This window comes from Actinia tenebrosa, unplaced genomic scaffold (assembly GCF_029948245.1).
Source record: "Actinia tenebrosa isolate PJP-AT-01 unplaced genomic scaffold, QUT_ActTen_1.0 PGA_scaffold3__52_contigs__length_22856419, whole genome shotgun sequence".
NCBI lineage: Eukaryota > Metazoa > Cnidaria > Anthozoa > Actiniaria > Actiniidae > Actinia > Actinia tenebrosa.
Genome location: NW_028292580.1, coordinates 22,039,314 through 22,066,775, shown reverse-complemented (window position 1 = coordinate 22,066,775; position 27,462 = coordinate 22,039,314). Strand labels below are relative to the sequence as shown.

The 27,462-nt window shown below is 34.7% G+C and overlaps 2 protein-coding genes across 2 annotated transcripts; one reads left to right on the top strand and one right to left on the bottom strand.

Annotated features, from left to right (window-relative positions):
- Window positions 1-289: 289 nt before the first annotated feature.
- LOC116286542 (uncharacterized) lies at window positions 290-2,085 on the bottom strand. The gene has a single exon (XM_031693098.2). It carries the CDS (start codon window positions 1,750-1,752, stop codon window positions 796-798), a length of 957 nt encoding a protein of 318 aa, XP_031548958.1. The 5' UTR covers window positions 1,753-2,085; the 3' UTR covers window positions 290-795.
- Window positions 2,086-20,684: 18,599 nt separating this feature from the next.
- On the top strand, window positions 20,685-22,534 carry LOC116286529 (uncharacterized). The gene has a single exon (XM_031693067.1). The coding sequence runs from the start codon at window positions 20,815-20,817 to the stop codon at window positions 21,886-21,888; it is 1,074 nt and encodes a 357-aa protein (XP_031548927.1). The 5' UTR covers window positions 20,685-20,814; the 3' UTR covers window positions 21,889-22,534.
- Window positions 22,535-27,462: the final 4,928 nt, after the last annotated feature.

Genomic DNA, 27,462 nt, shown 5'->3' with positions numbered 1-27,462 from the left:
CTTAGACTGAATAAGGAATAATGTCGAACCATTGAACGATTAAACAACCGATATTTTTTTAATATTTAAAATTTTTCTAGAATATTATGGTGGATTTTTGCCTTACCCATCGTTGAGTAGTAGCTCAATATTTATTAATGAATAATTACTGTCCTATTACGAGTTTACTAAGTACAGTATTATATTATGGGTTGTAGTCAAAACATAAACAATAAGTTATGAGTTCAACCTTAAACACGAAGTGATATAAACTTAACTTTTTTTAATGAAGAAACAAAAGACCACAGAGTTTCGCAAAAAATCTTTATTCCATAAAAAATAATAATATTTCGATATTTACAATGTTTTTTCTCTTCCGTACTAAATAACCGTTTGAGATTCTCATCCTAATGATAAAATAAAACCAAGGAGTGTTTCTCGTATAGTGTGGTTTGATACATCTTGGTGATAATTTAAAACTACTTGGATTATAAAAGTTTGCGTGTTTCAGTTGGACCACAACTACATACCAGAACCTTTTGATTATTTACAATACCCGAAAGCCTATAAACAAAGCCAAAACAATAAGATTTGTATCCAAGAGATTAGCTCAAGCTCTTTCTATGGAATGCCTTGGATCGGTACTCCAGCGTATAGGGTTTTTGATCAGTTCTGTTTCTTTAGTTCTTCAACTATAAGATTTCGTTAATCTGGAAACTTCGAATTGCAATTACATCGGAATGGCATCATTAAATTGGAAATAAATTATCCAAGCTTGGCTATGTACAATTTTCTTATACTAAATATAAAGTTTTCTTAATCATTTTTGGACTTTGAAGAAGAATCGTTCTGTACTGATACCTCGCTTACTGAAGGTGGCATTATTACATAGGGATAGTAAGCATGGCTTAAGGCAGCGTAGTTTCTGAAGACAGAACTGTCGGGCCATGGAAAACCAAGATATGTCGGTGAGGAGGATGATGAAAGGCTGTGGTAGCTTGAAATCCCGAGTCCGTCGTCCCGTTGAAAGGCGTCGTACCTTGAGGGCACTCCATAGGCTCTGGAGAAGACATCAGGAGAGGAAGCTATCATAGGTAGTGAGTAGTCGTATTCTGGATGCTTTGAGGAATAAGGATTCATATAGTAGCTACCTCCAAGTGCTGAAGGGAATATGGTTCTCTCAGACAGACAGCCGATTCCATGGGTACATCGTGGTCTTCTTGGCTTTCGAGGACGTCGGAAGTTTCCTTTCGAGAACTCTGGAAGATCTTTTGGATGGATCATCCAATAGTGTCCCTTGCCGTTCTCCGCACGACTTGCCTTCACGAAGCAGTCGTTGCTTGAGAGATTATGTCGAACACTGTTTCGCCATCCAGGACCTTTTTCTTTGTCAAAGTGAGGATAGTTGTTGGCGATGTAGCTGTAGATAGAACTAAGGGTCATACGCTTGGTTGGCACGCTCAAAATTGACTGTGCTATTACTGCCACAAATGTCTCTGACAGATTTCTGTTGTCTCTTGCATCTTGATCTTCTTCATCTTCCTTGTCTTCAAGCATCTTCGACCTTGCCTTTTCCTTCTCCTTCAGTATTTCGTCTTCGCTGTCGACGTCTTCATTTTTATCACTTGTAATCGCCAATTTGCTGCTTTTCTCGAAAGACAAACTTTCTCTTAAAAATCCCATCTCTCTATCTGCTTGACTTCCATATGGAAAGCGAAAGGCACTTGTGCCAGATCTGTAATCTTGTTGCAGCAAGTTCTCCATGGAATACATTCTTAATCGCTTTTTTTGTGAAATGAATCTGTTGAACGAGGAGATGTTCTCTCAATGTTTAGCAGAGTCGCACTGATGATATGAATCGTAGATGTCAAGCTTTTAACCCTCGAATGAAGAGTAAATGTGTGAACTATAAGCGTAACGTCGCCGTAGGCATTTAGGGTTGACTTCCTTTTATACACTAGGCCTCGCTACATTGATTAGTCGTAGCAGGGGGCCAAACCTTTGAGGGACAGATGTGCAAGTGATGTATATAGAATGACCTGTATAAACTGTAAGGACCTGTTCTTGGGATCCTTTAAACAGTCTAAAAGTGCTGGTCATGATCAAGAGCTGTCAGTTCCACATTCAGACAAACCGTTAAGAGCCATCCATTCAATCTTTTGATATTTGCTAATGTGGGACAATATCACTTACAGTTTGTCCTCACAATTTGTTGAAGTTCATAAGAGCGGAGGCTAATGACTTTCTTGTCATAATGATGCCGAGTTATGATGGACAACTCTTAGCTAGTTTCCACTAAACCCGGCAGCTTATTTCGAATAAAACTATATATATGTCAAATAAACAAAGAACGTCCAAAAAAGTGCCCCAAATCATCAACAACGTGAACTAGTCTTTCAAAGGTTCTAAGTGCGTAAGAAATAATTTAATTTGAGTTTTGGCTATCAGCAATACTGTAGTATGAAACAATTAAAGAAATGGTTGAATTCAACGTCACAAAACACGTCTTCATGTGAACTGTGTGACTGACTGTGTGCAATGAAGTGTTTTTTCGTGCATGCCAAATATGGCTCGTAGGAAAATTTGGTCTAATGCTGATGACCTTGACAACTGATCTGAGAAGTCAAACTCCCCTACGAACACAAAACAAAAAAATCCAACCAAGAAAATGATTCTCTCAGCTAAATAGTTAAATAGGAGGAGTTCGGTAGTTATATACTCAAAGCTAAGACAACTATTAATTATATGTTTTTAATCATGAGTCACTTAATTTCTAATATTGATTTGCTAATTTTTCAATATAGAAGCATTTACTAGCTCAATAGCTGTGGACAACGCGATATTGCTAAGTACTTTCAAACAAAGTAACGTTCACTCTTTAGTATAATAATACAAGCTCCGAATACGCATCATTAAAATGGTTTCGGAATGGCATCAAATGTAGCTCTCCAGCTCAAAGAGCCTATCCGTATTGTATATCCACGTGTGTCTAAAAAAGGTGTTCACAAGTACATGCAATACTCTTTGATAAAACACTCAAGAAGTGTTTTATGTTTGAACAAATAACCATTTATTCCATTAAGTAGACGTTTTATAGTTGGACTTTTTAAGTCTTCTGTTTTACTGTATAATAAATGTCTTCTTTTGGACAGAAAAAGAAAGAGACTCAAAGTACGTTAACTCTTTCTCTTTTTTCCGCTCAAAAATCGTTTTAAAACATCTTGCATCCAGTTTCTCATAACTTTACTTCAAAAGTTTTGAAAGTATTTGTCATTTTTTTATAATGCATCTGAAATGTTATATGACATTTTATTGAGTTAACCAAATGGTTTTCGCAGATACTTTGGCTTATTAATTAAAAGGACGCTGTTTTATTTTTGTAATGAAAAACGTTGAAATAGGGTCGTTGCCAACCTTGAGACTTTAAGATCATTCATCGGCATTGCATTCAATGTTTTCTTTTTCTTTCTTAATGCTGTGAATAGAATAGTCTTTATATAAAGCTTCATGAAAAAAAAAGAATAGTTGTCTTGTATTCTAGAAGCGTAAACTTCTTTAAAAGTACAATACTGGCACGCTCAAGACGCCTGGACACACAATGGAAGTGTGATCGGGACAAGAAAGGATTCATAAATGGTCGTGTGGTTATCCGTTACAAACACACACTGCCTCATTTATCTTTCCATTCAGATAATGAGTCGTAATAAGTCAAACGATTTCGATGTAACGGCGTCTTCTTTCTTCGTTTCCAAGGCACGTTACCAAGGTGCACGTGCCAAAAAGATTTTCTTGAACTCCAACAGCTTGCTAAAGCCGAGCAGTGTTTGGGTGATGCTATCGGTATCAAAGAAAGATGTTCTAACGGTTTTTTTGGGGGGAGTTGAAATCTAGGCGTGTTTTTCTTAGTCAAATATAAACAGCACACAATAGATCCACTGAATAAAACTATTAATGAATGAAAACACTACAGACAAAACATGTCAGTTCAAAATCTTATTTGAGCAACTCCAATTTTAAGGTAAAATCGTATATTTTAGTACCTAAAAAACTTGCAATTTATATCACTCTTTCTTCAAGACTTACTTTGCTGATATACTATGAACAAAAGTATTTGTACTGAAAAACTGCACAATGAGTTGGCTAAATTATATTTGGTAATTGAAGTTATATTATCGCTCAACTACCATTGAATACTAAATCGGACGTGCTATGTCCTAGAATGGCCTTATACGGTAAAAAAAAACTTCATCATTATGTACGTTAAATTTAAAAAAAATTTCATCCCTACTATTTCTTGTTTCTCATTCAAAGGGGTTACTCATCATACTGTCAATACAAAAAGTGAAATATTTTAAGAACTTTTCAATAAAATATTTAGACAATGACTGAAATGTTATAACTCCTAAACGCGGTTGGTTTTTGGTTAACCAAATTAAAAATTCTGTAGTATTTAAATGAATTACTCAAAGAAATATTTATTCTACTTAAAAAAAGAAATTATTAAACATTGGACAGAAAAGCAGGTGTAATAAAGATAATTTCTCTTTAGCTGTTTTACATTAATCTTTTATCGGTGGATGATGTGTTTGCATTGCTCGTACATAAACAAGCGAAAGCTTTTAATTTTTGATGACAGGTTAAATAATATAAGCATTTTCATACAAATTGATACATTCCCCTTTTTCACGTTCCCTTTTTTCTTCTTCTTCTTCTTCTTCTTCTTCTTCTTCTTCTTCTTCTTCTTCTTCTTCTTCTTCTTCCATCTTTCTATATCCCGTCCGTTCGTAATTGTTTTTTCCTCTACATTTCTTTCCTTTCAATCTTCCTCTTTTTCTTTTTCCTTTCCTGCTTGAAAACACTTGGGGTTTTCTTTAGTGAGCTCTATGGGACCCAAACGGCATGATTTACCTAATAACCTCTCATTTGTTTAACAATTTCAAAATTTCAAACTATGATCCAATGGAAACGGGAATTATAAATATAAGTTTTTCTAATGATGCTACTCTTTGTTATTGCAATTATACTTAATGCATTAATAATTAACCATAGAACGGCTGGTCGACTTCGCCAGAAGCATATTCAGGATTCAGATAATGAGCTATAGTTTTAGCATCCGATTTACGTATCTCAAGGCGAGTATTGATCATAGTCCATTGTTCAAATTCCATCTATTCAACCTAGAACAATCTATTCCATTTTTTAGATGGTCATTTTTATATTGGTCAGTCCAAGTACAAAGACTATTGGTGAAGGTAGACATACACTGAATGAAGCTTCCAAAGTTCCTGAAGTTTGCTTTGGTTATAATCTTCCGTGCTGCCAGGATATTGATTGATTCTTGCTTTTATTGTCGATCTTTGCCAAGCCACACGTATTCCTAACGCCCCTCTTTTGTGGAGGCATTCTTCCTTTCCTATACTTTCATGCTGTGTCCTGTGCAATGCACAGTGTCACACTCAGCCTCATCATAATTTGCTTTCATATTCCAGTATTTTTTTGGTTATTCTTCAAACTCTTTCGTTTATAGTGTCCTCGTCTGCTGAAATCTTCTTTTGACACCAGGCCACGATGACCAACAAAACGAATAACTCTGTCATCTATACGACGACACAGATTTCGCTATCCCTTCTCTTTTCCCACGAACAAACCACACGGAACTACACCGGATTAACAATGTCTTAACCATTTAGGAAACAAAAACTATTCATGATGCGAAGGAAGATCTTTGGGACAAGGGTATGGAAGGCATAGAGGGCACGGGTGCCGTGTATTCATCAAATTCATGCAACAACACTCTTGGTCACTATCCCTCTCTCGCGAATGACTAAAACACTTTATCCAACCCTTATATAAGCAGTCAGTTTACTTATAGATTTCGAGATTTATCAACTTCCGCTAATAAAACTTCCCAATTATTTTCGATTGCATTTCGTGACTCTTGCACGACACTCAACACGCTCCTGTATTTTTGAAGGGTATTGTATTGATCTTAAGTCTTCGAATTCAGAACCCAGAAGCAAAATGCCTACAGTAACGATAATTATGAGTGATATAAGTGTCTCGTCTAGAAAGTACGATAACGCCGTCTGCAACTGGCCACGGCTGATTGCTTGGATAGCATCGTTCTCTCATATGATCAAGTTGCATGATTCTAACTTGTCAAGTAATAATGTTATAACACGTTCTTGGATAAACAGAACAACGCATATTCTTTTCGTCATTGATTGTTTCCGTAGTAAGAACCAAATTTAATGAAAATTACTAGTCCTGTAGAGAAGCAGCCATCGTGGGCTTTGTGAACGTCTTCCGGTGTGAACCCCTCACAGGAATCCCTCAGGAAAAATGCAAGACTGCTCATTTCAATTACGGTATGATGTAATTATTCTCAATAACCTGATTTTTCAGATCTTCAGGGCATATTAGAATCCGCTTTCTAAAGATAGATCTGAAAATAATGACACCCACGATATATTGAATTGTCTAGTAAATAATAACTGAATGAATATTTAACTAAAGCCCCATAAATGGCAGTGAGGTTTGTGAGTGAAAAAAGCCTCTTAGGTCGAAGCTGTTGACTTAATGTTAAATAAGTAGGTATATTAAAGGTTAAGCTCTTAGGGTAAAATCATTGACAACGAGGTGTAATCAAGCTTCTCTTTTATGGCCATCAACTGTCATTTAGCATCCCTGTTACCAACTGCATGCTCTCTTGTTTTCTGGTTGACTGAACGAGTTGAATACTCTCTTAGCCTCTGTTGAATAGTTTACCCCACGGATCGTTATTACGGAGGCTTTGACCTCGAGCCGTAAGAATAAACAAACTCAAGCTAAACAATTAAACAACACGAAATTTCCGAACCAAGGCTATAGATAGCTTGTTATGGCTTGCCCATTTTAGCTTCGATTCTATAGTGACTATTGCTTACTTTAAACAATCTTCAACGTGATAATTATCCAACTATCTGTCAATAATTTCATTAACTGTACAAATAAAGCAAGCTCGTAAGTACCAGTCGCCTTATCACATGGAATTCGCTACGATTAGTGGCCACGAACGTAAAATCATCTTGCGTAGATTTTAATTACAAAAGAATTAAAATTTTCTATGATCAGAGTTATTGTGAGGCTTTAATAAAATCGCCAAAAACTAATAATTTCGGCTCAAATTTAGCGATAATTTAGAGTTCGTGCATGGCATGAATAGTCAAGTGATTTTAGAACAATAAAAGGAACTGCACTCACACAACGATAAGCAATGTCCTTAGTACGCTGCGTGGGGCCTAAACTTGCTCCGTATGCTCCTTCAAAACATCACCGTTGGTGCGAAAGAATTACGAAATATGATTTTGATTACGAAATGATTGTTAGCACTAACTCTTTCAGGACTTGTAATATAAAGGCCGATAAGTCGATAATACCGTTGTACGAGTCACGCTTCTGAATAAACAGTTTGGAACTATATATTAATTTAGTGTTGATTTACTGAGTAGTAAACGTATTGTTTATTTGTTTTTTGTGAGATTTTGATAGACGCTGCGGGAATCCTGCTCTTGGGTTTGAATTAATAATTAAGAGTAGGAAAAAATGAAGAAGAAGAAGAAGAAGAAGAAGAAAGGGATGTGTTACTTCATGTGAACGACTTCATGATTGTGCATAAAAGTGTATACAGTCAGTGAAAACGGAGGAAGAAGAAAATGAAGAAACCAAATATAAAAAGATATGGTGACGGACGAAGAAGAAAGAACCGAAGAAGGAAAGTGCACAGCGATAAGGTTGCATTCCAAATTCTTATCATTCTATACTGCAGCATGACCTCGTTCGGCAAACTCGATACTGCTTTAATGTTTCCAAGTATGGACTAAACACAGTTTTGCTTTCACAGGGAGAGCTTGGCGTTCGCCCTAGGAGTATGATTTTCGAGAAAGGTCTTATTACGCTAATTACCAAGTTTATTAACAGCCCTCTTGTTTATCCCAAGGTATAATACATGTTTGCCATCCGTGACTCGTTATCGTATAAGAACTTGCCCTGCTGCGTATCATTATTCTCGTTTCCCTCTATCAGCATCCTGTAAAATCTATTCTATCATGATCTGAGCAAGACAAACAATGAGGGACCTCCAAAAGTTTCACTTGTATTTAGATTCATATTAAGCAAACAGTTCTAGTAACTTAACTTGATAAATTTGGCTATACAGTCAATGTCATTAACGTTGTCCACCGAAAAAAGACATTTACACATTTACACATTTAGACTAAAAGATATATCACGTGTTTCATTATGTATTCTTTGCCTTGTGTGCGTCAGCCTGAACTTTAAATGTAAAATTCAACTCGTGAATCGAAAATCCAGAATGCCCTGGCCATTTAGTGAGGATTTAAGATGGAGAATGGTATTTCAGCATTTGTTTTATGCCAGAACCTTCGAGGAAACACGTGATATTTCTTTTAGTCTAAATGTGTAAATGTGTAAATGTGTAAATGTGTAAATGTCTTTTCTTTTTTTTTTTTTTTTTTTGGAGGAGAACGTTAATGACATTGGCAGTATATCAATTAATTTACCAGGTTGGCCTGAAACTAAATGTCTTATATAACACTATGTTATATATAAAAAGATGTTATATGGCCATGAATGACATTTGTAGTATTTTAGAGTGTGACAATCATTAGTAAAACCATAGTTATCTTAGAGTAGAACTAAAGGACCGGCTAAAAGCGTTATTTTTTCATTAGCCTCTCTTAAAACTTGTCTTCTCCTTCTATTCGTCATCTTATCTTCTTTGTCTTTTTGGTCGTATATCATCTTCTCCTACTCCTTCTCCTTCTTTTTCTTTTCCTTTTCCTTCTTTTTCCTCTTCTTCTTCCTCTTCTTCTTCCTCTTCTTCTTCTTCTTCTTCTTCTTCTTCTTCTTCTTCTTCTTCTTCTTCTTCTTCTTCTTCTTCTTCTTCTTCTTCTTCTTCTTCTTCTTCTAAATCTTTCCCGCGCAACAAATAACCGTGACTAAATGCTTAATGAACGCTAGATTAGTTTACTCACAGCATTATGTCTTTGTTTACCAAAGAAATATAAATGAAACTCTCATTCATGGATGTTTATAGCAGTTGTCAGTAGAGCAATTCAGTACAGCCAATATCAAGTTGCTGCAAAAATTCACTGTCCACAAAGTATGGCTCAAATACAAATTGGTTATGATTTCAATTTCCATAAATGAATTATGATATTTGTCATAACCTTTTCAAAACCTAAATTAATCAACAAACTACATTTTTGAAGCTATTTTTATACACGATTTTGTGAATAAAAGGAGCATCCGTCATTCCACTAAGGTTACTTGAACAGTTTCATTATTTACTTTTGAAGTTAGATAAGATATGTCGGTCCAAAATATAAAGTCCTTGAAAGCTGATAATTGCTAAATGGATCAACCACTTTAGTGTTCCTCCCACTCGCCCCTTTATGGTTCCACTTGCTTTCAAGATGGATTGTTTTCACAAGTACCTTAGTCCATTGTGTTTATTGGACATAACCATTGTCATCAAAATAATGTTAAGTTATGGGGAGGACAGTTCGGGGTCAGAAAACTGTCAAGTCTTTTATTCACAACAAGTATCACTTTGTAAGCCTTCCTGTAACATTCACTTAAATGAAAGAAATTGCATTTTCAGACGCATTTACTTGCTCTTGTAAACGATAAAATTGTAGATAAATAAACGTTTACATGTACACAGCAGAGAAACAGCTGAACCAAATGAAATTACGTGGAGCCTTCCTGTCTAAAATAATGAATCCACAAACTGTTGTCGTTTCCACGAATGAGACTATTTTTCCTTGAACATTCTAGCGTTGGTTTTTTTGTTCGTACTTGCGACTGGTGATGTCTTATTGTTCGTGATTATTTGTCATTGTTGGACCGTTTCTAGTTTTCTGGGAAAGTTACGTACAAGAGAATATATTTGCTTTTAGTGCAGTATCTTTCTTTTTCTGCTTTTTTCTTTTGATGTCTTTGATTTTAGTGAATTAATTATGCTACTTGGCTGTACTTTCTCAAAACTTTCTTTTTGCCTTCAGTTTTCGCCCGGACTTTTCGTTCTTCTACTCTCGAGCTCTCTCGCCCTTTAGTTTTTAGTTCGTTTACCCAAAATGCTATTGCGATTGATCAGTTCAAACTGTTAACCGTGAGAGAGGTGAGAGAAGGGCCGTTGACTGAGTAACTAACTAACTACTCTCGAAAAGCGGCGATTCCTGAAGCGACAACCGCCGACTAACGAAGCAACGCAAGCTGTAAAATTCAGTATTCACAAAACAAAAAAGCAATTCAGCACTGAATGTCTTAGAACAGACTGTGTATCAATATACAGCCATATCAGTGCGATATCTTCAATACTACTTATGAAGTATATATCAATAAATGGTGAATTAAATACTTAGACGTTCTAAACATATATACAACGGCCTACCAAAGCAGAACGGTTGTTGTTCAACGAAAGGCGTATGTCAGTTTACATTTTGATTTATTTTAAAACATTTTCTCCATCAAATGACACTTTTTTTTCTTTTCTTTTTTTTTTTTTTTTTTTTTTTTTTCTTAACTCGAAGATTTGATAGTGGATATTACATCCCGAAACTACGAGCAATAAATAGTATTGATAGCTCCGCAAATGACTTTGCATGAGGTCGCGGGCCTCATGCAAAGTTACCGACAAAAGTCATTTTCTTGTCGAACACGAAAAATACTGAATCTCAAAATAGCAGCTCAAATCAGTATTTTCATATTTAGATAATTTTTAAACGACTTTATGATTTTTAAAAGTTATGCGTGTTGTTTTCGTATTCATTACTCTTGTATTTAGTGTAGTGGTAATAAATCACTTGCAAAAAAGAACTAATTCGAAGCCATTCATTGTGTTACAAAGACTTGGCTTCGTTCCTCATTGACACAAGTACAATTTATCATTTATTCTCCGCGTCCTTGATTCCTTGACTATTAACAGATATGAAATTAATCAAGTTTATATAAAGATCTAGTGATAAGTCACCAATGGGTCACAATATACGATATCACCGAAGAGACTATCAACTTAAACGTCCGCAGTACGGACAGTTAACCAGTTCAATAAATCACAATCCATTACGTACGACAGGTTGGAAACCAATTCTGATCCACTAGCAAACAATTTGAAATCTTTGCTGAAAAGGGATTGTCCTACGCCTTTATAGAAAATTATAACGGCACTACAGCCTTGTGGTGTACAAGTGAGCTTGTTTATGTGTTTGATGGTATCGCGTTTATCATACTTGATAAATATTCGCTAAAGATATCGTTGATTTATGGTCGTGACTTGTATTGATTTATGACCAATAAACGACCGACGACTCTTCACTCTTAACACTTGTTACCCGCCACTGAACGTTATATTTGAAGTTAGGCCAACTTCAGTTTTGTTTACTATGTTTATCGCTATCCGACATTATCCTAAGAAAAGAAAAAAATTGTGAATATAATATAGATAAGTTGAACACCGTATGATACAAGTATATCCTTTACTGACGTGGCGGTCGACGTCGGAGCAAAGATTGGTGTTCAAAACTGAAATTGAAATGTTCCTGTAAAATTTCTTCGTACTTAATTAAATTACTTCATACACCTATTTCAAAACCGTTTACAACGATTATTGAAACGAATTTTGAAAAGAAAAAGAAAACTTGTTCTATTTCTTAAAGAAACATCGGTTCCAATATTAACAGCGGGTTCTTGAAGTATTCTGTATTTATACGAAAAAACAGTTAGCTTTTGAAAGAGTCTAGTTCATGTAATCAGTTATGCTGTGGCTCGAGCTGCACGAGTTCGCTATATACGCAGATTTCAGTCACCAAAAGATTTTTTTTCAAATATTCCAAAATAGTTTATGTATATGTATATATCATGTATATATATAACATCCAACTGAGTATTCAAGTCCGATAACTAGTTAGTTTTACGTAAATAAGAGGATGATTAATGCGGAAAAAAAGTTTTTCCAGTGCTGCAAGGAGATACCAGCCATCGCCATCCATCCAGCCATGACTTTGGAACTAGACCATATATTTTTTGCACTATACTTAACCTTGATATACTTCTTGAAAATGAAGTTCACGTTGCTCCGCAAGGAGCCATTAATCAACATTGGGCAGTGTCTACACGTCATTCGTGACGTCCGTAAAACATTAAACTCACTCAAAATGATTAATAGCTTCTCAAAAGGCAGGTATACTACGATATCGATAAACGATTCACGCTAATAGCGTATAAATCAAGGCTTGATTCATACAGTTGAACTTCAAAAAATGTGCTAATTAACTGTTTTACTTAAATATATGAACAAAATGAAAGCTACCAACAAATACACTATGATATCCCAGCTTTTGATCCCTGAGAATTTCTTAGAAACAGTCTTTTTTATTTTTTTCATGAAATAAAACTTGCAGGTATGGCTCAAAAGTTTCGTGTATTGGAGATCATTCCGTGAAGATATTAGAATTTAGAAGTGTCTGGAACACGAACTTGATATATTGGCGTGAAATAAAGAAGAAAGATGGCCAAGTTTTACGACAACCATAATATACGGTAGTACTTCATGAACATCCGAGAGGCAAACAGGTTTAAATGTTGTATAAATAAAATAATAGTTTATCAGCATTTATTTATCATTTAAAGTTTCAAGCGACAAATAGTGTTCAAATTAAGCAATCAATCAAAATTATAAACCCTTAGTAATAAACTTCCAGAAGAGCGGTGGGCCAATGACGAACCGCCACGTATAGTAATATTATAATTTCAGAAGAATTCGTGAATCAAGTTCGCGCTTTACTGAGAAGTAGAATATAACGAGTAACTTTTACAAAACGGTAAACTATAAAATCTCATTGAAAATTACGGATTAATTCAAATATTAAGAAGCTAGCTGGAGTGACAAAATGAAATTGGTAACCTATAAACTGGCAAATTTTGAGAATATATAATTCTAAATGTCCCTGTTTGGTACAAGTTTGTTCGCCCTTCGTTATTTATATATTTTTGTTTATTTTTCTCTTATGATTTTACTTGTTTAAACTTTCTTACTTAAAATCGCAATGTCCTAAGCACTGATATAAGTATAAATATATAAAAGCAAAAAAGTAGTGTGAAAGAATTTAAATTCATTTTCAGTTTGCAACCTGTGCGTTTCTGTTCCAGCCCTCAGTGCGCGAAAGTTCGTACATCTACTTGATCCTGAGCCCGCACTTCTCTTGGTCAGTGCACTGTTCCTTTTTGCGTCTGCTGACCTTGAGGAATGGGGGCTCTCTAGACGGGCACTAAGGTCAAAACCTCTTTCATGTTAGCGAAGAGAAAGTGCGTTTTTTTTTTTTTTTTTTACTTTGCAGACGAAAAATTAAGTTGTTCTTAGCTTATTCTTTAAATGAGTTCATTCATTTTTAAATACAGGAAGAAAGAAAGAAAGCGAGAAGAGAACAGAAGAGAACAGAAGAGAACAGAAGAGAACAGAAGAGAACAGAAGAGAACAGAAGAGAACAGAAGAGAACAGAAGAGAACAGAAGAGAACAGAAGAGAACAGAAGAGAACAGAAGAGAACAGAAGAGAACAGAAGAGAACAGAAGAGAACAGAAGAGAACAGAAGAGAAGGGAAGAGAAGAGAACAGAAGAGAAGAGAAGAGAAGAGAAGAAAAGAGAAGAGAAGAAAAGAGAAGAGAAGAAAAGAAAAGAGAACAGAAGAGAACAGAAGAGAACAGAAGAGAATTAAACATTTAAATTAAATTAAAGAAAATAAAATAATAACAGAAAAGGAATATTCAAAGAGAGGTGCTATTTGCTTTTTTGATTCCATTGAGCACGTCAATCTTACACTGTGTTTATGGGGATTACTCCTACTTTCCAAAAGGCTTTCCAATAGGCCTGCGCGGTCTTCTTTATGTCTACGCTTCGACGTACGGAAAGCTAATGGACCCCGGCCACACTCAGCCGTGTTATCCATGTGTAGTGAATCAAGACTTCTATTACTAATGGACTTCCCCGTGAGTTCTTTTCGCCGGTCTTTTACACACGGAAGATGTGTTCTCTGCTGGAGTAGCGATCGTGCTTCCGGCGACCTAAAATTTAGCTAAACAATCCCCAACTGAGATACTAATGTAACAATGTAAGCGAGTTACGCCCCATTAGTATATTCACAGGAATATAGCAATGAACAGTTCCTCATTTGAAAACAAAACATGCTGAGGCAAATTCAATTTTTCAATAAATTGTTTATTTTAGTAAACGGAATTTGAAAGGATTTGAAAATTTTGACCTTTTTTTTTTTTTGATTTGGAGGATTTCTAGAGTATTAAATCCTCCTAAATCCTCTTTATATTGTTATCCATTTATATTGTTAAAAATTGTTTTTGCAATCCACATACGAGTTGACCTTCCATTGCCGATATAGTAAACTTGAATCGCCCTTATTCTTGTTTAGTGATAGTGGCTGTTAATTATAGCCAGCGCCTGTGGATAATAAACCTGTGGTCCTCAATACTATTAAAGTTTTTAAAATTTTTCTTTCTGGGAATCAATTTTACAATAATCTACCAATTGCTTATAAACTGACGAAGAAATTTCCCCTACATGGCTCGTAAAAATTACGGCGGGTTCCCGTTATTTAAGCTAAATATGACTACACATTTTATCGATACTCTGAAACAACCTCTGAGCTCATCAAAGACAGGGCATGGCTAACTTACAGATCAAACGGGTTCCCGTTATTTAAGCTAAATATGACTACACATTTTATCGATACTCTGAAACAACCTCTGAGCTCATCAAAGACAGGGCATGGCTAACTTACAGATCAAACGGTCTGAAGTAACTTCAAGGCTAATTAAAGACACTGCATGGCCAACTAGCAGATCGAACCTAAAACAACCTTTGGGCTCATGCAGGTAAGTCGGTGCACTGCCAACTCACGATTTGAAATTAGCTTGTAGTTAGGCTTTGCGAAGGAAGGAAAACCAAAGGAAGCAGAGAAAATACCCTCGAATCAATTGCAAGGGAGAGATGACCTAATAAACGAGCTGCGTCGGTGTGTATAATTAAGTTATAAATGATGGGGAATATATATAAATAACTTGTACTAAAACTTAGTATACTTAACCACCGTATTAACTCGGTAACATTTAATCATTCTTTGGAGTAAAGAAAATAATTAAAAATGAAAAAAGCTGTGTAGCATTATAACCCATTAGAAGCATATATTGCAGGAATTAATCACCTTTTTTGATATATTCATTGTAAGGATTCCCCTGTGAAAAAGCATTTCAGAATCCCACGTCTACAAAACGAAACATAAACTTTGGTTACTGTATTTAGAAACATTGCGGACATATTATACCATATTATATCCTTCAATTAGTTGTATAAGGATTTCACGGTCTTAGTTTGTTTTGTTTTTCTTTTTTACGCTAAAGACTTCTGTTCCCAGGGGGAAACGCCAGTTAGCTCGAGTTTGGATATGCGATTCTGTCAGTATATTAAACTTTGGGCCAAGGAACAAAGAGCAAGGTTTTTCTTACACTGACCATATGTTAGAACTTTACACCACTGAAACAAAGTACTGCTTTACAAGGTACACAAACTTTAAACTTCGAAGAACATCTGTAACTGGTCATTTAATCATTACAAGTGATCTAGTTTTAGATAGTCAGCCCTTTGGCGGTCTAGATCAATAGGTCAAAGTGTGGTGAGAGCGACATTTTTTTCTTGCAATTAAACAGCAAAAGCGATCTGCAGTCTCACAGCTATAGAAAATGAGCCTGTTTCTGAGGAAAAAGCCTAAACCTTCGAATACAACAAGTGTTTCTTTAGCTGAATTCAAGATTTCACTGAAGACCCGAGCTGTTTTTCTTCGGGTATTTTCAGAATTTTGGATTCAGAATTGCTGTTTCGCTATTAGCAGTGCTCAAAACTTGTATCTTGTGAGTAGCTTTTTTTTCTTTTTCCATTTTTAGCCGCTTTACTAAGATTTCAAGATGATTTGAGAGAAAAAATGTAGTGACAAACCAAAATTTTGACTTGTAAATTGAAAGAAGAATATGAACCAGCACTTTATGTGATCTAAGAGCTATATAGGTTATATTACACTGAGTAAGAAAGGATTTGGTTTAGTTTAGAGTCTCTTTGCATGAACTCGTAAAATTTACACAGATTTTTTGAAGTCTTTTTCCAAGAAAAACAAGGATTTCTCTTCGATATTTTAAGAGCTTTTCAAAGAACCATTTCAATTTGCATGTTTTAAAACTGAAACCATAAATCTGCAAGTCGATTTCCCAGTAACTATAAACCGTTGATTTCATATTCGCTTGTTTACTCTTACATTTTGTTTATTTACATTCTTTAAAAATGTCAGTCAATGGTTGAAACTTTACTTGTATTAAAGCTCTGTTTTCTTCTCGATACATTTGTCAAGTAACCAAGAATTCTAGCTTCATTTTCTTTATTTCCCCTTACACTATCACGTTTCCTCTTCAAACCTACTGGCAATTTTGAACAGAAACAGTAAGTTCGAAAACTCAAATTGCAGCAATTAAAATCTTAAATCGGGAAAAATGAAAAATGAAAGCTGGAAAATGCTTCCGTATTGCAATTAAAAAATCACTGACTTGTAGATCTTTGTGAAAGTCGGGGCGTAAGCGGGCAGTCCCGATCTTAAACCAAGCAGAGATCTATATCAATCGTCCTCGGTTATTTGTACGATATATAGTTTCAACATTCATCAATTCATTTAGTTTCAATAACGATACGATAACAAATTCGAAGTACATTTTACTTCATTAAGAAATACGATACCACACAAGAAACAGTTGTCCTTAAATGACTAATTTGGTATGTTTTGGCTACGAGTTTCCTTAAAGCTATTCTTGTTATCATTCTTTTTGTTTTGTTTTTTAAAAACATCAGTAGCTACTCAATCTACTCAATCTCTGAATTTTTCACTAGTTTGAAAAAAAAATGTAGTGTTTTTCTACACAGCTAGGGAAAGAAATGTATTGAGTTAAAATTTGTGAACACCAAGTCAGAATCAAGGTTTTTATACCGCATTCGGAATATGTTTATTAAAACGTTATGAATCAATCATGGCAACAAATTATAAAATCATTTCTTCACTTTATAGATTTAATTTTTAAGAATGTATAGTACTCAAATTATCGGAAATGCAAAGCAAAGGTCCAAAACACACAAAAAAGTTTAGACTTGAAACTTGAAATTAGAACTAAAATTTAAAAGTTTAATGAATCGGTTTTTGCTGGATTCATCATTCCAGTGAAATTTTTATCCTGAAATATTGCGCTCGTGTATTGACTAGGCCTTCTCATAAGAGTCGTCCTAAAGATTCAGTTTTAGCTCATTAAACTTTGGAGGCATTCCTCAAGCAATCAATAATTTTTTATTTGGTTGTTTCTGTGGCAAAGTGTTCTAACTTCTCCCATGACAGCTGTAACTTTGATCTGTCTACAAAACAATTTCATGGTATGACTGGCGGAAAGTTTCTTAAAATGTTAGCATTTCTTTAAGATGTCAGCATGTGTAACGGTTCATGAACCATTACTAGCGTGCAAATAAACTCCCTGAAATTTTGAGCTTGCAATAAACTGAATTATCCCCCAAAAGTGTACTATAGCAAAATGTACTCTCTGGCTTCTTAACTGACATCAAACGTAGCGATAATCTCTGAATAGAGAATACAATTAGTTAAGAAATGCTTTGATAAGTGCTTTTTTAGAGGGTTTAAGATTTGATGAATAAAATGAATCGAAGTTTAGGTTATGAAGAGAGGGAAAATGATATTGTTAGCGAATGGGTAATTCTGAGTCCAAATCTGTTGTTATATAAATCCATTCAATAAGCTAATTAAATTTGCGACGATTATTTTCTTTCGTCTTCAAAGACTTTTACAAAGACAGATGATGAGCGAAAAATCAACAGTGTTTTTCCCTGATAGAATGTTGACATTACGAGCTGGTCTTTACCGTCCAACAGATGTTTTGGATATATTTTTGGACAGTTTTAGAATACACTTGACTCGACTTAAAAAAAAGATACTTTCTGCCCTGATTCATTGACAAGGGCTTTGGTTAATCAGGCCTAAAGCAATTTATACTAACCTTTGGATATTAAGAAGAATATATACTCACGTTGATAGAATTTAGCTAAATATTATGGTCATAACGAATACAAAGATACTTTGAAATTTGAATCAAATTTTTATGATGTTTCTATAATTTTATGAACTGCATTAACGCTTTTAATTCATTAATTTCGGCCAACGTATCAACCAACGGAGCTCTTTATTGCAGGCCTGAAATTATTAGACCACTAGCTACGAACCTTACGTCGGCTTAGCGCTAGTTATGCCTAAAAGCATAGCTATTATAAGATGGGAAAATGTCGGAAAAATACCACTTAAAGGGTTATTTTACAGACGTTTTACTCACTGTCACCTGTTATGCTTTTTTTACTAGGTATTACACAGTCCTCATTTCCTACCAACCTTTTCAGACCATCTTAACAGTTTCCCTTACTTCCGAAGCCTTGACTATTGCCTATGGGAAAACGAAAATAAGCTTGAAAATAATACTAAATTCGTCTCATAATAGTTTGAATTTTCACTCAAGAAAACCAACCAAAATCTTGGATTCGAATTTTTTTTTTTTAATGCTGAAATCTAGTTTTTAGATATTTGGACGTTGATACTGAGTTAATAGAATGTGAATCTTACTGAACGGCGTGTATTTACACGTTAGAATACATCAAATTAAGTAAATTAAGCGTTGCTCACGACAATAGCACATGTAATTTTCATTGACTTTATTGCATTGGTTGGTAACCGCTGTCAAAAGCACTGAATTTGTTAATACTAAATTAGGTGACAAAGGTCCTTCTCACTGATTAATTAACTAAATTGATGGGAAGACTTGCTCTCTTAATGGGCCCATTTTGTGGCTCATTTATGGGGGGAATTATCTTCATAATCTTAATTGACTAAAACGGAACTCATTCAGAAATATCAACTAGTCTTACTTTTAAAGCTTGTTTTTGACACTCTACTGTGTATAAAAACATTCGGCCTGTTTTTATTTAACTGGCGGAAAAAACTGATGTTTTTATTGAAGTTTTAAAAGCTACAATAGCGAGTGACTTTTGCAAATGTTCAATTCCAGTTAAATAGTTTTATTGTTTTAAGTACGATTACGATATTTTGGCGTCTATTTTGATATTCGTGATTTTGGAGCCGCGACATGTCACGGTTTTTTCTTCTCCTTTCTTTTCGATCTACGAGACCTCATCCAGTAAAATAACTATGACTTAAACGAGTTTCCATTCAATAAAGATTATCCATAACAGGGACTACGCCATAATAGCTGTGTGTTTTTTCACTAGTACTAATAAGTTCAGTCATAGCGTAACACATTATATTACAATACCTACCACCAAGGGGTCTTTGATCATCCTATTTCCTCGCCCACCTCTCCGCATTTCAATTGTATTTCAAAGAATTTAAATTTCAATACATTTTTATTAAAACTCCTCTGCGTTTTGTCTTTCAACTTAAATATATAATGCGACGTTCTTCATCTTTTTTGTTTGTTTTTGTTATTTTTCTGTGTTCGAAGTGAGAAAAAAACCTTCGAAATTCACACTGTCGCTTTGTGTGATGAATAGAGTGAAGTAGGGCTTTTTTGGCTTCAGCAACGCAGAAGGAATAAAATAACTTCGTTTTTAACCTAAGCATAGTTAATTACCATCATTAACGAAGTCTCTTCGAATCATCTAAATGCTAAGGACTTTAGAGCGAAAAATTTAAGATTAATAAAACACGACTCTTGATAGAGATTTCTGAAACATCCTACCTAAAGACTCTAATCGAAGTTTACTGACAAGATATATAAAGCTTATACAATCGTATAATGATATAACCTTGAATATAGGCTTATTTAATGCTGTGAGAATGGCAATAGTTGGTGGGGCTTAAACAATTTATTCTAACTCAGTTACACCTGTCCGATGAACGTGTTAAGTGAGTGCGTTCCATCTTTCATTTAGCTGGTATTAGGAGGGCTTAGAAAAATATTTTTGTTATCTGTTTTTGAGCGGTTTTGTTTTTCTTTTTTCTTTTTCTTTTTTCTTTTCTGTTAGAATAAATTTCATTTCGTTTATGTAATTTTTGCCATTGAATGTTCTGGTAAAAGTGGTTGTTGAAATAACTTTTATTCAACTAAATTTAGATGACACAAACCTCATTTGGTGACTTTTATTTCGTAACAAGTGGCCCAAATGAAGCAAATATCAACAAATCTTCAAACAAATTAAAAATTCAAGCATTTCAAAAGATTTCAAGACCAAAGGACTCTAAGAACCATCCTTGATCCAAAATCCTCTTCTAAAAGCATTTTAGTGCTTTATTTTGTGGAATGAAAGTGGTGGTCGTGATATTGGAGTCTTTTGCTCGGCATCAAACAGCGCCCTGTGAAGAGGCGATTGTTTTTCCTTGGCGACCCGGATCTCCGCACAAGCGGGGAAGCTATTGCAGGCTTGTTTACAATCTTTGATTAGGAACACATGATACATCAACTGCTATTCATGTCACCTGTCCTAGAGAAATCTAAGACCCCCCTATAGGTACAAAGCAAACAAGAGCTGATAAACCCAGTATCGATGATTATAAATCTGACTGCCTTTACAGCTGTCGATTTAGAGTCGAGCACAGCACCACTGAGAGAACAACTTAGACTTGATTAACTAACACTCACTAATCAACTTATCAAGTTCAAAATGAGCCATTTTCTGCAGTTGCACAAAAGTGGCCATGAATATCGCGATTACCGTTTAGTCAATGATCAGGATACACTTGGTTTCTTCAGAAGTCCCGGTAGTGAACGTTCCGTAATGTCAACAAAGGAGTTGGCGTCGCGTAAGATGGATACTAAGGAAGAGAGAATGTGTACACCTGAGGAACTTGTGAGGGATGAAGACGAGAATCATGGAGTTGTGTCTTCGAGGAACACTAAAGAACATCAAGAAGAGGAAGAAGAACAAGAAGAAGAAGACATGGAAAAGAAGCGTTTCATTAAAGAAGAGGAAACTGAAAAAGGTAATGAGAAAACTGACAGTAAAGAGGACGAGAAAAACCAAGAGACATTCGTAGCAGTAATAGCACAGTCAATTTTAAGCCTTCCAACTAAGCGTATGACACTGAGCTCTATCTACAGTTACATCGCCAACAACTATCCTCACTTTGACAAAGAAAAAGGTCCTGGATGGCGAAACAGTGTTCGACATAATCTCTCAAGTAACGACTGCTTCGTGAAGGCAAGTCGCGCGGAGAACGGCAAGGGACACTATTGGATGATCCATCCAAAAGATCTTCCAGAGTTCTCGAAAGGAAATTTCCGTCGTCGAAGAAAGCCAAGAAGACCAAAATGTAGTCATTCAATGGTATTCCGTGATGGCCCGTTGTATTATCACCATACATATGGACTTGGATGTTCTTCATATGTATACCCAGGTCTGCGCGCCTCTCAGGACTTAGCTGACATTGCTTACGGGACAAGCAGCGATAGATCTCTTGCACACAGCTACAGAGCGAGGGTTCCGCCAGGGCTGTTATCTCCGTACGAAGAATCGCCCACCAGATATGCTCTCTCTTCATATCCATACACCTGTCCTGCTTCAAATATCTCCATTCGAGGATACCCGAGCGAGACCAGTTTGCTTCGTAGCCCAACTGCGTACTCATCTCTATCGAACTATACGAGCTCGTTCCATCCCGTGAACCAACATTATTCGACTTGTGCTTGTCATCGTTGGCAATTGGACTCACCGGAGCGTCATTCCCTCAGCTCATAAAATATCTTTATTACATCTAATTTTATAAACTGAAACTTTGAAATAATGACTCATGATTTGCCATTTACTTGGGATATATACTGCACTCTTAGTTTACTGAAAAGTAGAGGCAAAACAGCACGCCATGACATATCACTAATATAGTAAGATCTTTCTAATTACCAATTACAGCGCTCTAGCAATCTTCAAAGCTAAAACAAACTTTATTAGGAAAGAAATCAGAATGTTGTAGTGAAGTAAGTTATTTTTCAGAACTGCGCTACTGATTTTAACTCTGATTTTAACTAGCTCTGGTTTGCTATTTAAAAATTAGAAATCTCAAAATATACTTTAAGCAAAAAGTCTGGGCACCAAAATCCTGACATGAATTTTAGTGAGATGTTTCAAAAAACCAGTGAACTACAGCAATCAAAACTATCGTTCTTTTTGTACTGAAAGGAGTTTTTAAGAAATACGTACGCTTCTGTTTCTTTTACGCACCCAATTTGATTTCGTCTTCATCTAATTTAAGAATCAAATCAATAATTTAATTAAGTTACTATGGAGAATTGATTTTTTGCAATTGCCAAGCACGAAACTTATAATGTTACAAAATAGTCTATTCTAAGTTACACTACTGGTTTTTATAAAATCTTTTAAGGTGTTATTCTTATAATAAAGTCTCATTTTTCTTAAAGCAATGTTGGGGAACTTATTTTTTTTCGTTTCTTTCGATGCAAAATTATCCTGACTTTTGGATTTTGACATTATTATTTTTCTTTCTTAGGCTGAAGTTAAATTTTGGGAAGTATTTTTAAAATGTAAAATTCAAAGCTCTTTATTTTCCCTTCGATAAAAATGTATTGCAGTAAACTTTGCTAGATTGATTTAGAAATTTCTATACACGATTGGAGAACTATAACTCCAAAAAGAAAAAACAAATCTGAATTATGAAAATGATATAAAATCATCAAAGTATCTGTCGAATCAGCCAAATCTACTTAGAGAAGTTTGAAGCCTTAAAAACTGGAATCGTGATGATTTCTGTCACTCCAGCCGTTGTGTCAAAGTTTCACACCAAAAACATATATATTTGTTAAACGCAAAGAATTCGACAGAATATTTGGATAAGAATGGGAGTGATTATATTGAGGAACTCCCATAAGGAAGTGGCTGTTTTTTTTCCTCAGGAAGGCATAGTTGATGAAGAAACCTCTAAGAGACTCAGATACAATAACATGTTAGTCCAAGTAATTAACTCCACTTATGAATCACATCCGTTTGGTCTTTACATCTATTAATATATTTTTCTAAAAATCAATGTCCGGCAACCCTCATTTAATACCCGCCCAATTGATTAGAAACCTTTTTTTGGAGGGTGGGGGGGGTGGGGATTTCTCGAATATTTATGTGTTTGCTTAACATCCTTCGCTGTCATCCTTAAACATCTATTCATCTCTTTTTTTTTTCTCTTTCCAATCTTTTCCCACTTTTTCCCACACCGGCCAACCCCATTTTTTAGACTCTCACTTATGCAGTCAATTATTAGTTTTGCTATGCTTTTGTTATATTCTCGTTCTTTTACAGGCTTGTATTGTCTTTGATTCCTTTTCTTCGTTACTCAAACCAGCTGTTGCCGAATGATAATTAGATAGTCTTTCTTCTTAAGGACTATAAACACCCCTATCTTGGATTATTTTGATTGCCTGATTGAGTTCAACGAGGTTAAACAATCGCCAAAGTTGACCAAGCCTAAAATCACAAATTGTGTACATAGAGATTTTGTAATAATTTCAGATATTTTCGTATTCTTGATGTTCGCTTACTGAGACATTTTTGCCGAAAAATAGTGGATCAATTTGATAGGGTAATACAGTAAGCTTTAAACCTAGCTGATTTAATTAAAGCTTGAAAACTTTTACTAGGTGTTCCATAACATAATGATTTAAAACATCAAAAAATATCTTTAAAAATGGGGTTCAGTAATACAATTTTTTTGCAAAGGCTATACAAGATTAACAATCTTCAAACAGCTAGATTTATTAACAAAAAAGCCTAGCATACTAAACAATAAAAATACCAAAACTTGAAAATGAATTTTCTTTTTTTCGTAGACCGGAAAAAAAGGGGTTTCAATTTTCAAATTCGGGACTAGAAACAAATTCCTAAATTCTAATTTTTATTGGGAAGAAATGTTTTACTTTTCGAAAAAAGGGAGACACAATTGGAATAAAAGTTACAAAGATAACAAACTGATATATTTATAAACTTCAAATACACGAGTAATGTTATGAATTTCAAGCTGGACTATAGAATGAATTTATTTTTTCGAAGTCGAATAAAATGACCTTCGAACAGTCTGTCCATGTAAACAATAATTCTGATGAAATTATTGGTTTTACTTTCTCAAGTATCCGTTGCAGTCAAAGTAAATACTAGCTGTCTTGGGGTAATTATCGTAATCTATTTTTCCTTCTAGTGAATTCCGTTTTATTTGATTTCTTAGTAAATTAATCTAATGACTCAAAGAGGTATTTAACTTTATGAGAAAAGCGTCTAAGAAGTCTCGCGGATAAGTAGTGGCCTGTTTCTTGAAATCCCCCGAAAAAACATTTGAAGTGTTTTGTTATGGTGGATAATATGGTTGTTTTTTTGAGTTCATTTTTGATGCACTTTTTTGGCCGTTTTGTTTCTAATTTCTGGTGTTTTCAAATTAGTTTTAAATCTAATGAATATGAACTACAACCTAAGAGGTTTTTGTTCTGTCTTTGTCCGGCGTTTTTGAGTTTATCTTTATGCTTTTTAAGCTAGGTTTTTGAATTAAATTTTTAACTTAAATCGTAAGCACGACCGTTAAGTCTGTGTAAGATTTGACTCGCCTACTCGCCTATGGAAGCTTTTGCTTTGTCTGAAGTTCTATTCAAGAAAGGTTTAATGCATCGAAAGACAAACTAAGCAATTCTACCGCTATGAACCGATAAAACCGGTCTTCAATTTATAAGATACTTTAAATCCTAATCTACACAAAGCCACTAAAAATTCAAGTTTCTTTCCTTGTCAACTTTTGCTGGTTTTATCCAACATGCTCAGGAAACATAGAAGACGGAAATGAACTCCATCTTAAACTAACAATCGGGGGATTAATAGCAAGCTTAGAATGGGATAAGCTATCGGTTACATTTTAGCAGAAGGCCGCGCTACAGAGAGCTTTGTACGGGACCATGATAAAATAAAGCGAAAATGTATTAAATAACATAAGATTAATGCGGAGGTCTTTGATCTTGTACGAGCTGTCATAATATTCGACAAATATAAATTATTACAAAAATTAATAATGATACGTTATTCAACGTTTTGTCCAATAAAGTTAGTGAATATTGGAGCATGTTGATCACGAGATCGTAAAGATCATGTTATAATCTTTCATGAATCTTTTAAAAACATTTCATATAACAGTGAAAATGAATCTTTTACTCTGAGACTTCAGATTGGGTTCATAGATAGATAAAAGATAGATATACTTTATTTACCCTTGGTTTTACATGAAGCTTGTTAGGCCTCTATAACATGTACTGCTAATTATCCTAATTCAGTATTCATGATCTTTTATTCTAGAACCCTTTCCAAGCAGGGTTGATTTTATTCCGTTAAATAAAAAAAAAAGATAATATTCTAATAGTGTAATATTTTTTTATTAACCGGGCTCTATACGCTCAGCCAACTAAGAAGGCTCTTTCCCGCACTTTCCCGCAGTCTTTCCTGCTCTTTCTCGCTCGCGCGGTTAGGACCATTCAAAGCATCCTTTTAGCTTTCTTTTTCTCTGTGAAGACAATTAATATTTATTTCGTCTTTCGTTTCATATTGTTACGTGATAAAAGCCAAAGCTTACTAGACCACCTCGGAGTATTCACACTACAAACCGCTAATCTTCGGAAGTTGTGCACGGCTCTGGGTGACAAGAACAGTCGAACAAACCTGACTGTTTTGTTAGGTGAGATTAATCTCATTCTTATATATTAATCCACAATATGTTTACAAATATATGTTTTTCATAGGTTTGAGCAATGACCACCATCTATGCAATTCAGTGCTGCTTGTTAACCGTGCTTTGGCACAAGTTTTATAATTGTTAGTATCACGCAAGTAATAAACTAAAAAAGGTTTTAAGGTAGTTGGAAGCCAAAAGACAAATAGTCAGTTTTCAAGAAACAATGAAAGGACAGGCGTTTTTAATCAATAAAACTATGTAGAAAGAAGTTCTTGTAATGTTTCTATAAATTCAGAATCGCAAAACCTATCTAACGAACTCTAAAAAAAGAAAAAGAAAAAGATTTTCGTGTTTACTTATTCGAATCCACTTCCATGTGCTAATAACTGCATATGAATTGAGGTTTCTACATATAATTCGTTTTGGGAGATTAAGAAAGCCTGGAATAAAGACTTAATTGACATAAGAAGTACAAGCTTTCGAATATCGCTCATAATTTTATTTCAATAACCCGTGAACAAAAGGCTTTGGTGATCATGTTAACACCAAACAATTGCGCTGTGTCCAACTGATCGCATTTATAACCTCATACTTCGTCGTTATGATCTTTTTAAAGATTCATTGTTTTTATAAATTATCCTAAAAAATTTGGGATTTTCTATCTTTTTAGATGGACTACATTGTATTTGGCAAAAGCAATTGCAGCAAAATCGTGATGACTGATTTATTACGACTAACAGGTCGTCCATTTTAAACACTATTATAATTACTATATATACATTATTGTACCACCATTGTTATGTGGTTATGAATTGTGCCAAGAAACGCACTGACGTACGAAGACTTTAGCTAGAAGGTGTTTTCTAATTCCCTTGTCGTCTTTTAAAAGATAGCTCGTCAAATATCACTGATTGAGTAATGAGGTTACGCTTTAACATAAAATCAATCGATTTAAATCGATGATATTTTTTTAAATAAGACTTTTTAAGAAAACTGTAAACTGAACAAATATAGATAAAGATATCAAAGAAATTAAACGATAGTGAACTAAAATCTCAATTAACTTGGATTCCAATGTCAAAAATTATTTTTTCACCTTGTTATATAGTTAAGAAATTCCATTTCTGCAGACTAATTCCCGAGAAAGTAGAATGTGAACAGAATCATAAATGAATCCATTAAGACTGAATTTAAAGCAAAAACAAAATTGACTGTCAAGTGCATAGAAATTATGAGAAATTCCATGGTTTTAGAGCGATTTTTTTTTAGGAAACTTTTTTCATGAGGAATAAGTTGTTTTGTTTGCGGATTGCATAAAAAGATCAATCAAGAGCCTGGCGATGACTCAGCAAAAAAAAAAAGAAAGAAAGAAAAAGAAGGAAGAATAAAAATAAATAAAAACAGGTTTACATGTAGATATCAAGATATTTATAGTTTGCGAACGAATGCTTCTATTACGAGTTGAAAAACATGAATTTTCTTTGAAAAGGCTTGTAAAGATATCGTGCAGTCCCTTGCTGTGTGTATACAACTCTACCAGTTCAGCCGTTGAAACAACCAACTCTTTCAAACAGTAAATAAACTAGAAAGATCTAACGCTTCAAGAA